The sequence below is a fragment of the Callospermophilus lateralis genome, chromosome 8 (assembly GCF_048772815.1).
Source record: "Callospermophilus lateralis isolate mCalLat2 chromosome 8, mCalLat2.hap1, whole genome shotgun sequence".
NCBI lineage: Eukaryota > Metazoa > Chordata > Mammalia > Rodentia > Sciuridae > Callospermophilus > Callospermophilus lateralis.
In genome coordinates, this window is record NC_135312.1 from 37730181 (window position 1) to 37747332 (window position 17152).

Genomic DNA, 17152 nt, shown 5'->3' on the forward strand with positions numbered 1-17152 from the left:
AGTAGACACCAACTAAACATCTGCAGGACAAAGTAAATTCTCTCCACCGGGTGGGGCTGGGCACCCATCCAAGGACCCAAATCGGGGCAGGACAGGCCCCCGAGTCCCACAAACCGTTTTGGTGGGTGAAAATATACTGCACATTGCTCTGCTAAGACCAACAGGCGGGCTGAGAGAGCGGGTCTCCCACCCGCCGGAGACCAGCTCCCCTCCTCAGCTCGGGGCGGGGCTGGCCGCAGGACCGGCTCTCCAGAGCCCACCGGGCCGGGTCCCACCTTCGCCGACGCTCCAGCCACGCCCCTTCCGGTTGAAGCACCGCCCCTCTTGCCCACGGTCGTCTCGCCGGCCCCGCCCACGACCCCTCCCCGCCGCGAGCTCGGCGCCTGGTCCTTTCAGCGCCAGCCGGCGGACACGTCCACCCCCGACGCTCTGAGGTCACCGACAGAGCCGGACTGCGGGGGGCGGAGGGACGGAGGGAAGATGGCGGCAGAGGCCGGATATTGGCGCCGCCTCCCCCAATCCCGGAGCCGGCGCAGATGAGGCGGCTCGGCTGGGGCCAGCGGCGCTTCGGAACCCGAGCTGGGGGGACCCTGGCGGTGGGGCCTGTCCCTGCTCTATGCCGGCGCCTCGGCTAGAGTGAGCGGCGGCAGCGGTGGCGACGCCTCTTTCCTCCGGCCGGTTCCCTGTGGCTGTGAGTCCGAGCGGGTGGCCGGCGGCGGGGTCGGGATGGAGGACGTTAACTCCAACGTGAACGCGGACCAGGAGGTGCGGAAGCTGCAGGAGCTGGTGAAGAAGCTGGAGAAGCAGAACGAGCAGCTGAGGAGCCGCTCGGGGGCCGTGCAGAGCGCAGGCCCCCTTGGGCCCGGCAGCCCGGTTCGGGCCGGCGTGTCCACTCCCTCCTCTGGCTCGGCGTCCCCTCGGGGCTTCCCTTTGGGCCTCAGCGCCAAGTCGGGCAGCGGGGCCGGATCGGGCCCGAGACGGACGAGTAGTGAGGAGCTGCGGGACGCGACCTCCTTGCTGGCATCTGGCGAGGGCGGCTTGCTGGACGAGGTGGAGCCGCTGCGGCCCGACGAACTGGAGCGCCTGTCAGGCTGGGAGGAGGAGGAGGAGAGCTGGTGAGCGCCGGGCTCCGGCCGGGGTTGGGCGGGGACCGGCCGTGGGCGGAGGAGCGTCCTGCGAGGGTCCCCCGGTAGGACGCCGCGCTTTGTGTAGCAGGGTCCGTTCTCTGCAGGGGACTAGTGGTTTTCTTGCTTTGGCTATTGGAAGGTCAGCTAGGGTTGGGGATTCGAGGTGTGCGCAAGGAAAGAGACATGTAGCCAGCTCTTCTCTGGGTGTTGAACCCTTTGGGGTTGCTGGACTCAGGTGGGGTCTATGGGTTGGCTCACCTTGAGTAGGTCTGCGCACTTGGAGGAATCGGAGAAGGGAAGCTGCTCCCACGGAAGGAATCCTGCTTTGTGTGAATATACCAGCTTTCGGAAGGTGGCCTGGGCATTTGGGATGTCAGGGAGGGGTCTGCTTGTTGAGGTATCACTGGATGGGGGGTGGGGGGAGGGTTCACCAGAGTCGTCTTCTGTGTCAGTGTAGTGGTCAGTGTTCTGGGCCAGTGAGGTGGGTGAAATGGGCATATTTCTGGTGGAGATGGGGAAGCCGTGTGAATCAGCACTGCCCTTTGGGCAGTGGGGTAAAGCTTGCTTTGTGTGAAGAGGGCAGAGGATGGTGATGCTTTGTGTGAAGAGTCAAGGGTAGAACAAGAGCAACTGGCTCTTAAATTTTAAAGAATTGGATCTGGCATTTTTTGAGTTGTGGAGCGACAGTTATCAAACCCAGTTTTCATTTCCATGTTATCCTAGGGGGCAGAGAAAAAGAGCCCTACTTATAAATATCTAAACCAAAGCTGCATTGTCATAAGTCACTTCTTGATGAAATTGTGACCCACACCTGAATATCACTTTCATAAATAGAAAGGACATTGCCCAAAGTAGTTGGGACAAATGTTAAGGAGGAGGTATCTTTGGAGTCTTATTGCTGCCTAATAAAGATGACTGTGGGAAATTCTCTCTACTAATTCATTTTTTTTAAGTTTTAACTTTTAGTTAATATGTTTCTATTCTTTGTTGAAATTGAAACTTCTAATTTAGAGAAATGGAAATCCTTCACTATATAGCAGGGCTGAAACTGGAGTGTTCTGAGTTTTGCCTGGATTTAGGCCCTGACTTTGCCACTTACTTGTTGTATGACCTTGGACTTCACTTTATTACTTTGAACTTCACTTTTTTTTCCTGTTTGATGGAGAATATTATAATTGCTTCCTCCATAGAGTTGTGAAGATGAATGAGATAATTTAGCATTAATCTGGCATGTAGTAAATTCTCCAATACTAGTTACTGTTACCCTTAGGCCTAATAATTGAAATCAAGAAATATTTGGTGAACTGTTCCATGCTATCATGGGAAACTCTTAAGTGTTGTTGCCTGTTCATAAAGCAATTTCAGTCGTGTTGAGAGTTAAGTTTCAGGCAACTAAATAAGGTAGGATATATACAGTGAATTTTTGAAAGAATGATAGTTGAACAAGAAGTACTGACAAGTGCTCAGAAACTCGGAGGAAAATAATGGTCTAAAGTAGTTGGACAAATGTTAAGGAGGAGGTATCTTTGGAGTCTGAGGGTGGGGAAAGAGTAGGAATGGCATTGTAAGCTCTGACAACTACAAAAGGTATTTGTAACTCCTAGTTAGAAAGATGAATAACAGAGGTACTCTTAAATATATGATGTCAAGCCTTTTATTGTCATGTGATAACAAGTATTATTAGAATTGGCTATGGTAGTGACAGTTTTTCATGTAAGTATAAAATCACATCCTCCCAAAGGAATCCTTAGTATGTACACACTTAAAAAAGAACCTAAAATCATCCTAATATCACCTGCCCCTTCCAAGTGGTGATCATAATGATGCTTGTAATAATGAGGATTAGCTGCACTCATCAGCCCATTTTTAGATTATAATTAGAACACACTGACTACACTTAAAGAAACTGATTAAGTCCTTGAGTACTTTGGTTTCTGACATAAGGTTTGTTAAGGTAAAGCAAATATTCTTAAATACTATGCCAGATGTTTCTTTTGACCAGATGATGGCTCCTTGCTGCTTTAATCGGGCTGGTTATCTTTATATTATAGATATGCTTTTTCTGAAAAGATTTGTGGAAATTAAGAGTTGAAAGTTGGATAAATTATATTAAAAATACTTTGGAGTATGTTTTATGGGTATAAGTTGGAGGGGGTAGGTATCAGTGCCTGAAGATTCATGAGTCAAAAGAGTTTTTTTCTTTCTTGGCAAACCCAAATCCTACCATCTGTGGATTCCATTTCCCCCCTATTTAGAGGAATGTTTTCCCCATATAGATATATATGCCACAAAATGCTAGTCCTGAAAGTGCCAGTAGGCATTTTGGGGAAAAATAACTGTGGGTTCTGGGGTCAAATAAATGTGGGGAAAACTGGATTCAATAAAAATAAACATTTCTTTAATGCTGAACTTCTTTGAGATGCAATTGTACACTGAACACACTAAATCCCTAAGGGATATGGTTTTTTCCTAAACTTAATTGAACACCCATAGAACTGGTTAGTATGGTATAGACTACATTTTATTTAGGTAACAGAAGTCTACAGCTGTGCCTGTCACACTTTGTGGGGGAGGGTAGGGTATCCAAGTTTACAATATGAAATACATTTTACCTCATAACCTAGTACACAAGTTATTAATAACATGAAAGTTGCACAAAACTACGGATACTTTTACTATGAGTGGAATACTCTAATATTTTCTGTTGTCTTTGGTTTCATTGGTGGGAGTAATGCCAGTTACCACTTACTAAACTGATTTTGCACCTCTCACTTTGGAAAACACAGTTCTAGAATAACTCAGAAAAGTCTAGGGAAGGGAACTAACATTTTTGTGCATCACAGGCTATGCCAGGCAGCTTATAAACATTTTTGCATTTAATTTTTATACATTTATAAGTTTGGTATAATTTTCTAGGTAAGAAAAATTAATTTCTTACTCAGCATCAAATAATACACAGTAAACCATGAAGCCAAAATTAGAATCCAGGTATTTATACACAAAGGCCTATTCTGTTTCTGCTGTATTTTGCTTTTTCCAAGTTTGATACCTTTTTACCTGAGTGGTCCCATTGTTTATTTTTTGCTGTTATGGGGATTAAACCTTGGGCCTGTCACAAGTGCTCTGCCACTGAGCTACATACCCAACTCTTGAGTGGCCCCTTTAAATATTTGAAGACTACTATCATGTCCCCACTGATCTCTTTTCCTCAACACACATTCTGAACACTCTTCTCCAGAGTAAATTTTTCCACTTTGTTTAATAGTTTCTTAAATAATATAATTGTCTGATCCTGTTATATTTTTCTGAACTCTGGTTGCTCACTCATAGTATCCAGAATTATACTCAGCATTTTAGGTGATAGTTGACCAGAGAGAGTGTGGTGGGTATACCTGGCTTGAGCTAAATGCTATTACTTTTATAATAATGCTGTTATCATATATTTTAAAACTGTTATTCATTGATGGTTTTAATTTCTATTACTTAGGCTTAATATGAGCCAGTACAGTCAACTTCTATCCCACATATCTCATACATAGGTAGTTAAACTAATCTTTTTAACCCTGTTTTTGTGAAATGAAGTTTTTAGTTTAAATACAAGGCTTTCAAATTTCACTTTGTTAGCCTTGATTTAGGCATTTAAAAGTATTTCTAATTTTTTTGGAGTGTTATCTTTATATTTGGTAGGTATGCCTACAAGGTCTTCATTCAAATCGTTAATAAACAATGTTACAATGACAACTGAATTACTATGAAGTGTGCAATTTAATTCCCTCCAAATTAATATCAGTCTATTAATCAACACACATTATGGTTATTCAGTAACTATTTGTCCCATGTATAATTTTCAGGCTTATGTGACATTTTGTTTGCATATTATGAAAAATTTTGTCAAATGCTTTGCTGTAATTAAACCATAATGTGCCGTGGTGAAGTAAAGTTATAAAAATCACAGTTAATTTGTTTGTCTTGTTCATGCTGACTGTTTTGGATTTTATGGAATCAGTTTTTCCTCAAAGTCACAAACATTCTATTTAACCCAATTTTGAATTTTGTAAAGAATCTGTTTGTTCTGGAATTTCTAGACATTGCTTATTTTTCCTCTTTAGAAATTATATTTCCTCTGATCTAGACTTTTTTCCCCCCCGTGGTGCTGAAGGATGGAACCAGGGCCTTGCATTTACTAAGCAAGCACTCTATCACTGAACTGTATACCAGCATTTCTAATTGTGATAATGATTCAGTGAAAAAAATTCTATTATTTTCCTTCATTCAGAAGAGTAGGCGTAAACCCATTTAAAGCTATATTCTAGCATACTATCACCTTCCTGCAGTTGAACTTCAGTTTCCTTTCAAGAATGTTTGTTCTGCACTGTCCACTTGAAAAAGTTTATGGCAGAAAAAAACCTCAAAAGCTAAAAAAGATATTTCTTCCTCTCCCTGTCATCTAGTATTGTTGCATATTTTGTTCCAGTATTTTAGATTATCCCTTTTTTGTGCTAATGCTATAATTTTTTCCTTGAGTTTTCCATGTCGAGATATAATTTTATACCATAAAACTTACCATTTTAAGGCATATAATTCAGTGACTTCTAGTATATTTGTAAAGTTGTGCAACCATTACCACTAATTCCAGAACATTATTATAATCTCTAAAAGAAACTCCAAACTCAATCATTATTTCCCCATCTTTCCATCTCCATTTATCTACATTGTATTTTTTGTTGTTTGTTTTTGGTTTTTGTTTTGTAGTATTGATGATTGAACTCAGGGCTTTGTGCATGTTAGGTAAATGCTCTGCCACTGAGCTACATCCCTAACCCTTTTTAAAATTTTTATTTTGGGACAGAGTCTTGCTAAATTCCTCAAACTGACCTCAAAACTTGGAATCCTATCTCAGCCACCCAAGTATCTGGAATTACGAGCATGTGCCACCACACCTAGCTCCATTTAACTGCTTTCTGTGTCTACCAAATTGCCTATTGTGGTCATTTCATATAAAGGAAATCATATCTGACCTTTTGTATCTTTATTCTTTCATTTAGCACAGTATTGTCAAGGTTCATCCCTGCTATATCGTGTATAATATTCCATTTTATAGATTTTAGCACATTGTGTTTATTCATCGGTTGTTGGACATTTGAATTGCCTCCACCTTTTGGCTATTATGAATAATTCTGTGAATATTTACAAGGTTTTGGGTGAATATATGTTTTCATTTTTGGGGGGTATATTCCTAAGATTGCAGTAATTCCAATTGGTAACTCTATGTTTAACTTTCTGAGAAGTTGCCAGACTGTTTTCCATAGTGTGTCACCATTTTATATTTCCACAAGCTATGTATGAGGGTTCTAGTTTTTCTGCATCTTTGTCAAGACTTGTTATTATCTATCTTTTTTAGTGTAACCATTCTATTAATATCTCATTTTGATTCTGAGATCTTAATGACTAAAGATATTGAGCATCTTTTCATGTATTTGTTGGCTATTTTTATCTCCTCTTTGTATAAATGTCTATTCAAACCCTTTGATCATTTTCTTAACTGGGTTATTTTTATATTGATAAACTGTAAGAGTTCTTTGTACTTACTGGATGCTAATCCCCTTTGAATGTAATTCATGAATGTTTTCTCCCTTATTGTGCTACCTTTTCACTTTATTGATTGAGTCCTTTGAAACACAGTTGTTAGTAGTACAAAGTCCAACTTATCTATTTTTTCTTTTGTTATTTGTGCTTTTGATATCATATCTAAGAAATCACCACTTAATCCAAGATCATGAAGATTTACTCTTATATACTAGTTTTATAATTATGCTTTTTACAATTTGGTCTTTGATCCATTTTTTAAAAAAATATAAATAGCTGCCAGACTTTGTGGCACACTCCTGTAATCCCAGTAGTTTGGGAGCTGAGGCAGGAGGATTGCAAGTTCAGAATCAGCCTCAGCAACTAAGCGAGGCCCCAAACAACTTAGTAAGACCCTCTATCAAAATTAGAAAATTGGAAAAAGAGGCTTGGGATATGACTAAGTGGTAAAAACACCTCTGGGTTCAATCGCTGGTACCAAAATAAATAAACAAATAAATAAAAATATATATACACACACATATATAATAAAACTTACTGTTAACCATTTTTAAATGTATAGTTCAGTGATATTAAGTACATTGACATTGTTGTATAACCATCACTATCATTTCCAGAACTTTTTCTCAAAGTGAAACTCTGAAACTATAAACAGTAACTCCCTGTTTCTCCTGCTTCCAATCCCTGGCAACCACCTTTCTCCTTTCAGTGTCTATTAATTTGCCTACTCCAGACACATGATATAAGTGGAATCACTTATTTATTTTTTGACTAGTTTATTGCTTTGAGTTTAATGTTCTCAAGGTTTATTCTTGTTGTAGCATGTAACAGAACTTCCTTTTTGGTTAAGGCTGAATGATAGTTCTCTGTTTAATTTTTACTTTTTCCACAGCAACTACATTTTAGTCATTTTCATGTCCCCAGTTAGTTAAGTGATGATCAGAACAGATTCAGTCCTCATTTCTCCCTCAGTTGTTTTTGAGAAGTTAAATTACTGAGGCAAATCAAGAATTTCTTAGGTGTTCTATTTAGATATACAAGGTAAAGTTTTTAGCAGATGTCTGTCTATATTCTCCCATTATGAATTAAAGAAGAAAATACTGTCTAGGTAGAGTGTTTGATGTTAAAAATCAACTTTAAAATTAACCAAAATAATGACATGGCTGTTGTTGGTAGGATTACAGATGCATTTTGTTTTAAACTTCTTTGTACATTTTGTGATTGCCAATTTCTCTGTTGGGAACATGAATTGCTTTTAGAATGAAAAACAACAACAACAAAAAATCCTGTAGATGATATTTAGGTCAGTTTCATCACTCTCTGATCATGTAGGGGTTATAACATAACATGATACATTAAAAGCCATTGCTGTTTTCCTTAGTGGTGAATGAAAAGAATGAATGAAGAAATTTTGGCTCCAATCAGTTCAGACAAGCATTTTTGATAGACTGGAACCTGGGTCAGCTGATACACATGATCTTGTGATTCTTTTAGTTTTGTTTTTCACTTTGCATTTTAAACCTGAAATTCCACATGTAACTTAAAAAGTTTGTCAGATTTACCGAAAAGATAAATGAAATGTCTTTATTTTCCAGGAATATCAGATAAGTTGTAAAACTCATATCCCTAGAGACTTCTGGATCACTGGTTGTGTTATTGCTCCTCATTCTCACCTTTGGGACCATGCTGAGTGCAAATCCCTATGCTAAACAACTCAGGGAGCCCAAAGGGCAATTTACTTTCTCCCTCTACTTAAACCATTGCTTCATTGCCTTTCTGCTAGGAACATACCTATTACTTTATTTGTGATTTAATGTGATTTTGACAGACTTTTTTTAAAAAAGAGACTATTTGGTTAATACTTTCATTAATGTAAGTATTAAGTAATGTCTTAACATAAATACATTGGGTTACCCCTTTTCTTAATATTTGTACTAACCAAAGTACACTACATGTTTACTTCTGTTGTGTTAGTTTTTAGTAACAAAAGTGAACTTACTAAAAGTTTGTAGGTCTTCAGACTTTCAGTAATATAAGTTCTTATTTTGTCTATTCCATTTACTCAAAATTATATCTGCTGGGCTCTTTCATTTGGGGATCTAAATTATGGCGAAAATGAACACCTTTAGGAACAAGGTAGCTTATTTAAGAAGAAGTCTTTAAACTACATCTTTAAACTAGAAGTGGCTCAAAAATGCAAAACAGTTTGCTTTGATCTGGGAAAAGCCTTAAATTCTGGAATAAAGGTGAACTTTTTTTAAGTTAAAGGACTGACATGAAATTTGAAAATATCTGGAAAGATAAGAAGAAACAGGGAATATTTAGTTAAAAATTAGAGATATAGGACTGGAAGTATAGCTCAGTAGTATAGCACTTACTTAGTAGGCATAAGGCCCTGGGTTCAGTCCCTAGCACCACATACACAAAAAATAGATTCAGATCTCACGACGATGACATATCAGTCCATCTTTACTTGTGCAGTTTCCTAGAAGGAAACCTCTTGCACATAGCCTTCCACCGCTTCATTCAATAGCTTCTGTTCATATCTCTATTAGAGAATAAAAGAGCACCTGATCATGTGTGACTGTTGAGGGTTATTTTGTTTGAAAAATGTGAACAAGAAGCAGGAGTGGGCCAGGCTGAATCTGTAGTGACCAAAGACTGATAAGGGGGGAATTAGATTTAATTGGTGCTATCAAGTTAGTGAAAAGGTTTTTAGTATATATTTGATACTAATCAGTACCTCATTTGATAATTATAATGAAATTAGATTGTATATCTTTGTTAATATCTATTTAGAAGCTATACAAAGAATATAGTTCAGTAATTTGAGGATGTGGATATATCTTTTGAACAGACCTGCTCATTTCCCATCTTAGATAATGGACCTTACACTGACTTGTCACAATGAAAATTTTGTTTGCCACTGGTTATCCTTAGGCCAGTGGTGATGTGGAGAGTATTCTAAAACAAAACCTCAAATGGATGAATCTTAGAAACCCAAATCTAGAGATTTGATATGCAGGTACTGTAAGTCTTCTTGATGGCAGTGCAACCTGTGAGGGAAAGAAGTTAACAACCTCTATGTGAGATGTAATAATTTAGTTTTATCTTAGTTCATCTTTGAATTCCTGTATAAAACCATGTGTGGCAAGTGGTAGCTGGTACATAAATATTTGTTTAAATAACTGAGTAAAGCATGATTCTGGGCTTTCAAGATGAATAGAGTTTAGAGACAGAATGAACACAAGAGTTCAATTGTCTCTGAAACCAATAAAATAAAAGTTCATAAAAGAAAAATTTATATGGATGTGAATGTGAGAGCTGGGATTTTGGATTTGGGTACAGATGAAAGAGTATTTCTTGCTGAAGATCAGAGTCAAAAAGCATAGGGGAAAAATAAATATTAAAAATTTGAGTAGGATAGAGAGAAGGCCTTTAAGCCACTTATCCAGAGTGAAATTTGTTAAAGAATAAGAAATAAAATTGAAAATATGTATAATTATTGTATTCCAATAAAAAATTTAGAAAAGTTTTTTAAAGAAATAAAGTTGAATAATTGCATTGGAGTCCATACTGTGGATGGCTTGTGAAATCTAGGAAGGTTGGGGTGGGTCTTGGAGGCCATTTCAGTATTCAAATGCTCTTAACAAAATGGTGTTTTGGCTGGCTTTGAGCTGGTGATCCTGGATCCTCCTGCCTAAGCCCCTGGATCCACTGGGATTACAGGTGTCATCCTGGTTTTTTATTCAATGTTAATTCAGATGCAAATATTTGAACATCTGTAAGTGCATCAGAGATTATATAGTGATCTTTGAAGATATGGTTTCTGATCTTTTGCTTTTAATGTATCATAGTCAGTGAATGGGTAGAGAGCCATGATTTTGAAGTATTAAAATCTGATTATTTTCTTTGTCCTGTAAAAAAAAAAAAAAAATTTCCACAGCAATCTCAAATTATTTCCATAATCATTTTAATGTAATTGTTTTAACATTATATATAGATCTTTGTTGTCCTTCAGTAGTCTATTTTCAGTTGACTACACTATGAAAAGTAATTCCTATAGTTATATAAAGTCATCAAATTAACTACAGTCTTTTTTCCTATTTCCATCATTTAATTATATGTCTGCTATATATGTATGCATAGAAAAGTCAGGAGAGACTTTGGTAAGGGGAAGAGGTATTACTTTTTAATTATATTTCTATATTACTGAAAGTTGTTATGCTTTATATAAAATATAGTTATATTCTATTTATGTAGATTTGTGTGCCACACTTGTGTGTGACTTGTCAGCTTCATATTTGAATCTTAATTACATTTCAATATTTAATAATATATATAAATTATACATATTTGTTATATTTAATATGATGTTTGGTTCCTTTGTAATAATTATGCTAGGGGGAAAAGTGGTATCTTGAAAGACCAATTCATTTCTAAACAATTTTAACAGTTTTATTCACATGTAACTTACATACCATAAGAGAAACCTGTTTAAAGTGTATTTTTTTTAGTGTTCAGTGATTTCCACTATATTTACAGAATTGTGACCATACTATAATTTAGTTATAGCATATTTTCAACATCCCCAAAAGAAATCTTGTACTTATTAGTAGTTAGTTCTCATTCTAGCCCCTTTCCCATGCCTAAACAACCATGAATCTATTTTTTTCTGATAGATTTGCCTATTCTAGACATTGCATATATACAGATCATATAATATGTGGCATTTTGTGACTGATTTCTTTCATTTAGCATAATGTTCATGTTGTAGCATTTTTATTGCTTCTAACACATTTTAATGTGTCTTTTTTCTAATTATAAATACTGTTTTGGTCAGCTTTTTTGTTACTGTGACCAAAAGACCTGACAGGAACAACGTAGAGGGGGAAAAATTGGGGGCTGGCAGTTTCAGAGGTCTCAGTCCATAAAGACCAATTCTACTGCTGTGGGCCCAAGGTGAGGCAGAACATTATGGTGGAATAATGTGGTGGAGGAAAGCAGCTCAGGACACCGCAACAAGGAAGTAGATAGAGGGCTTAAAGGCATGTCTCTCAGACACCTAACCTCTTTTAGCCACACAGTACCTACCACCCAATTAATCCATTCAAGTGGATTCATGCACTGATTGGGGTAAGGCTCTCATAACCTGATCATTTCACCTCTAAATTTTTATACATTGTCTTACACATGAACTTTTGGGGGACACCTCATATCTAAACCATAACAAAATGCCAACTCAAAAATTTGAATAGGACAAAAATGAATAAAGTATAAAATAAGTCCCTTAAGGTTAGAATGGGGCTTGGGGTGAAATTTCCTTTTTTTATAGGGTATATCTAAGTGGCTACAAAGATGCTTTGAACACTGGTTCAGTATGTTGTACTTAATGGGGAACTTAACAGTCTTACTAGAAATATTCAAGGAAGGTTTTCTTGAAGAATTGACACTTAAGCTGAGACTCAGTAGAAAGTAGAAATGAGCTGAGTTAAAATTGAGCAGAGAAAGATGAGTTTAGCAGAGGGCACTTGAACTTGGTTTAAGCTAGAGGAACAACATGTACAAATAACCTAGCAGCAAAAGTTATTGGGCTTTCCAGGAATAGAAATTGGTTCCGTATGGATGTTATTTAGATTTGGGTGGTGGAAGAAGGTAAGAAATGAAGCTAAAAAAATAAATGCTGTAACAGATAATTTGTAGGATCTCAAGGTTGGTGGGAACCATTTTTTGGAGAAACTCTCCAAGGGGAGAAAGGAACTGACAGAAATTTTAGTATTAATAGAGTCAGATTTGTAATTTATAAAACATTTTGTCTGCAGTGTATAGAATGGATGGAAAAAGAGTATAACCAGAAATTTTCAAATTTAAGAAAATATTTTTCTTTTTCAAATTGTTTTGGCCATTCTTTGGCCTTAGCATTTTTATATAAATTTTAGAATCAACTTATCGATTTCTAAAATATACCTGCTGAACTTATATATACATAGATTTTTTTTTAAGTTGTTAATGGTTCTTTTATTTATTTACATGCAATGCTGAGAATGGAACCTAGTGAGTCACACATGCTAGGCAAGCGCTTTACCACTGAGCTACAACCCCAGTCCACCTGCTGAAGTTTTCTAGGGATTTTATTAGTTTGGAGGAATAAATATCTTGACAATATTGAGATTTCAGGTCTATAAACATGCAATGTTTTATAGTTGCATTGCACATTTTACATTTATTAAATTTATTTCTAAGTATTTTATTCTTTTTGATGCTATTTTGTTGAATTGTTTATTTTATATTCAGATTCTTCATTGATAGTATGTAGAAATACAGTTGATTTTTTGCTTAATATCTTGTATCTTCTGAACTTGCTTAACATATATGTTTTATACTACTTTTTAAAAATAGATTTCTTCAAAGGATTTTCTGTATAGTGAAACATGTTAACTGCAAATAAAAATTTAGTTTTATTTTTTCTTTTCAACCTGTATGCCTTTCTTTTTTTTACCTTACTGAATAGACACTACAGTATGGCATTTAATAGAAGTAATGAAAGTGGCTATTCTTACTTTATTCCCAGTTTGGGGAGAAAGCATTTAGACTTTCACGTACAGACCTGATTTTCTAAAAGAGTTTGTGTAGGATTGGCTCTTTTTTTCTTTAATAGTTGATATCATTAATAAGTGAGAACACCTGGCTGGACCTTTATGGGAAGATTTTAAAATTTTTAATTTAATATTACTTTATAAGTGTACCAGATTCTGTATTTCTCCTAGACTCCTGTTTGGTAGCTGTGTCTTTCTAGAATTTGTCTGTCAGATAAAACAGACAAGTTTTTTAATAAACTTAAAATTGTTTATAATATTTCCTTATAATTATTTTAACATACCAATTACCCCTTTTCCTCCTTCCCCACCCCCACCTCCCCGTGCCTAGTGTTTATAATTTGTGGGGTTTTTGGTCTTTTTTCTATATTAGTCTTTTTTCTAGGTCAATCTGAAAATCTATTATATATAAGTTTGTTTTTGTTTTGTTTTGTTTTGTTTTGTTTTTTCCATTCTAAAGAACCAACTTTGGGGCTAGGGTAGTGGCTCACGGATAGAGCGCTTGCCTAACATGCATGAGGCATTGGGTTTGGTCCTCAGCACCACATTAAAAATAATAATAATAAAGGTATTGTGTCAACCTACAACTAAAAAATAACTTTTTAAAAAACAAAAATACAAAAGATCCAACTTTGGGCTGAGTGCTCTGGTGTACACCACAATCCCAGCATCTTGATGCCTGAGGCAGGAGGATCCTGAGTTCAAAGGCAGTCTCAGCCACTTAGCAAGGCACTAAGCAACTCAGGGAGATCCTCTAAATAAAATACAAAAAAGGGCTGGGGATGTGGCTCAGTGGTTGAGTGCCCCTGGGTTCAATCCCCAGTACAGAAACACACAAACAAAAAACCAACTTTGATTCAGTCTTTTTTTCTACATTGTATTTCTATTTTCTGTTTCTTTATAATTTCCTCCCGATTGCTTTGTGTTGAATTTTGGTTTTAGATCTTAAAGCTTGGGTTATTGATTTTAGACCTACTTTCTTTACTAATAGATTTCTTCAAATTGTAAAATTTCCTGAAAGCACTCCTTTAGCTTCTTCATATAGGTATATTGTGTTTTTGTTTTTACTTAATTCAGATATTTTCTAATTTCCCTCATGATATCATATTCTTTGACCTATGATCATTTGTAATTATATTGTTTAATCTTTAAATTATTTAGAATTTACCAAATTTCTTTCTGTTGTTGATTTCTAATTTAATTCCATTTTGATTGGAACATAATACTTTGATAAATTTCAATTTTTTGAAATTCAGTAAGACTTGGTTTATGGTTTATACTAGAGAATGTTCCCTGTGTACTTAAAAAAAAAGTGTATCTTTTGTTAGGTGTAATGTCCCGTAAATATTAGATAAAGCTCATAAATAATGTTCAAATCTTCTCTATCCTTACTATTTTTTTAAATACATTTTTTAGTTGTAGTTGGACACAATATCTTTATTTTGTTTTTATGTGGTGCTGAGCCTGGCACATGCTAGGTGAGTGCTCTACTGCTGAGCCACATCCCTAGCCCCACTTTTTTCTTGTAGTTCCTTTTTTTTAGTTATTGATGGTGGACTATTGAAAATTTCAAACAAAATTTCTGGATTTTCTACATTTTTTTCACTTCTGTCAGGTGTTTTTACATTTCTAATTGCTGTATTCTCTCTCTGTTTTGAAATGTCTGTGTCTAATAATATTATTTATTGTCTGTTTTGTTAACATAACCATTCCACCTCTATTATGGTTACTATTTGCATGGCTTTTTTCCCCATCCTTTTACTTTCAACCTACATGTGACTTTGAATCTAAGATGTTTCTTTTGTAGACAAAATGTCATTGGATCTTATTTTTTTAATCCAGTCTGACTATTTTTTAAGTAGAGTGCGTAGCCCATACACGTTTAATATGATTGTTCATATGGTCTGTTTTATGGCTATCATTTTGCTGTTTTTTTTTTAATTAATATATTTGTTTCTGTTCTTTGTTCTTCTTTAACTGTGTTCTCATTATGAAGAGTCGTTTCCAGTCACATTCTGAACACATGTCTTCATTTTTTTTTTTTTTTTTTTTTTAAGCAAACAGTGACCTTACAATGTTATGTGTAGATCTAGATTGGGGTGAATTTTCACCTTCCTGCAAGATCCTGCCAATACTTTCTGAGCAAAAGTGAGCACTGGCTCACATCACCTCCTCACAGACAGGATGTAACATCAGCTGCTTTTCAGGCCTCACTGATGGGTGAGGGTAGGGAAAGGGGAGACAACATGCCCTACTTCCAAATGCCTTCTTTGTGCACATGGAGTCTCAGCTCCCCGCTGTAGCTCTATGACTTAATTGTAATAGTAATAGAATAATGAGGTAATGTTTCAAGTTTTTTAGGCAAGTGAAAACTTGACAGATATGAACCAGTAGAATTATATGAGTCATCAGTTAACTGCCTATGTCTATCAGAAGTGTGTCGCTCAAATCATACATTAGGTTTTAAGAAATGCAAAACAGTCAGTGAAAAAAAATTTTTTTAGTAGGCAAAATGGTTACTTTGAAGAAGTCTGTGTGTTTCAAAGACATAAGCAAAGGAGATGACATGTATAGTGGTTGCAAATATTTTTATTTGGAATTTTCCTTAAAATTCAGGGACATAATTTTTTCTTCTTAAAGACAGATCCAGTTACATGAACAGCCCAGCTCATGTGTCTTCTGGCAGGTTTAGAAATACTTTGAAACCTCAACCAAAGATTTCCTGACCAAAGAATAATTTTATGACAACATTATGAGGCACATTCATTTCTATACTTGTAGTAGTGTTGGGAACACTGAAATAAGAGGGGAGAGTGATAGAGATGGTTGGTGTATCAGGGATTGTTGAGTCATTCTCCTTTTCATCATTGTAGGAATGAAAAATCGTTCCAGTCACTTCCATCTACTGTCGGAGAAGCATTCTCTATTCCCAATTTTGGGAGGAAACATAGGAAAGGGCAGAAAGGTAGTTTATAAAGGTAGGACGTGGTGACAGATTATTGCTGAGGATAGGAAGTAAAAAAAAAAAAAATTGGGAAATCCAAAATTCCTTGTAAGTTTTTAGCTTTTGTAACTGAAAGAATTATAATACTATTGACAAAAACAGGAAAGATGCTACAGGAGATTAATGGTCATAATGCTGTTTTAATTTGATTTTGAATTATTCATGTTTTATTCATTTAGTTTACAGTAGTTTCTGTGTTTTTAAAGATCCTAAAAGCACTTTGTAACTTTCCAAAAACAGTTTTATAAAGATATAATTTATAGTACATAAAATTTGCCCACACTTGTATACTACAAAATTCAGAGAATTGTATAATTCAATTAATTTAGTATATTCACAACCATCAAATCATTGCCATATCCATACTATATCATCTAATTTTAGAAATTTATATCACCCTAAAAAGAAACCCCATACCCGCCTCTAGCCCCAGGTAACCATTGATCTATTTGCTTCTCCATATCCTTTTCTAGACATTCATATAAATGGAATATTAAGATGTGGGAATTGTGACTTTTTTGTGTCTGGCTTCTTTCACTGAGCTTAATATTTCTGAGGCTTGTTCTTTGCGTTTTTAAACATGAGTTTTATATCTAACAATAAATGACATATGCACTACACATGAGTCATGTAGGTAAATTATATAAAAAACCAGCCAGTGTAGGGGGAATCTTTCTTAAAAATTGAAAGTACTTAGCTCCTCCTCTTGCCTCCTAGACTAGACTTGACAATGTGCCTTTATTAGGGAGTTAGTCATGTACTACTGAAAACAGAACAAACTGTTGTAAAGACAGATGTTTCTTCCTAGTTCTAATAATGAAAATAGAGAAATTTAGTAC

At 36.3% G+C, this 17152-nt stretch overlaps 1 protein-coding gene across 2 annotated transcripts in view; it reads left to right on the top strand.

Moving 5' to 3' along the window:
• Window positions 1–403: 403 nt before the first annotated feature.
• Window positions 404–17152, top strand: part of Slain2 (SLAIN motif family member 2) — a 55985-nt gene continuing 39236 nt past the window's right edge. Inside the window, exon 1 of one of the 2 annotated variants that reach the window (XM_076864136.2) lies at window positions 404–1115. In XM_076864136.2, the coding sequence (XP_076720251.1) occupies window positions 727–1115 (389 nt within the window). In that variant the 5' untranslated portion in view covers window positions 404–726. The remainder of the gene's footprint in view (window positions 1116–17152) is intronic. The other variant, XM_076864135.2, reaches the window with a different exon arrangement.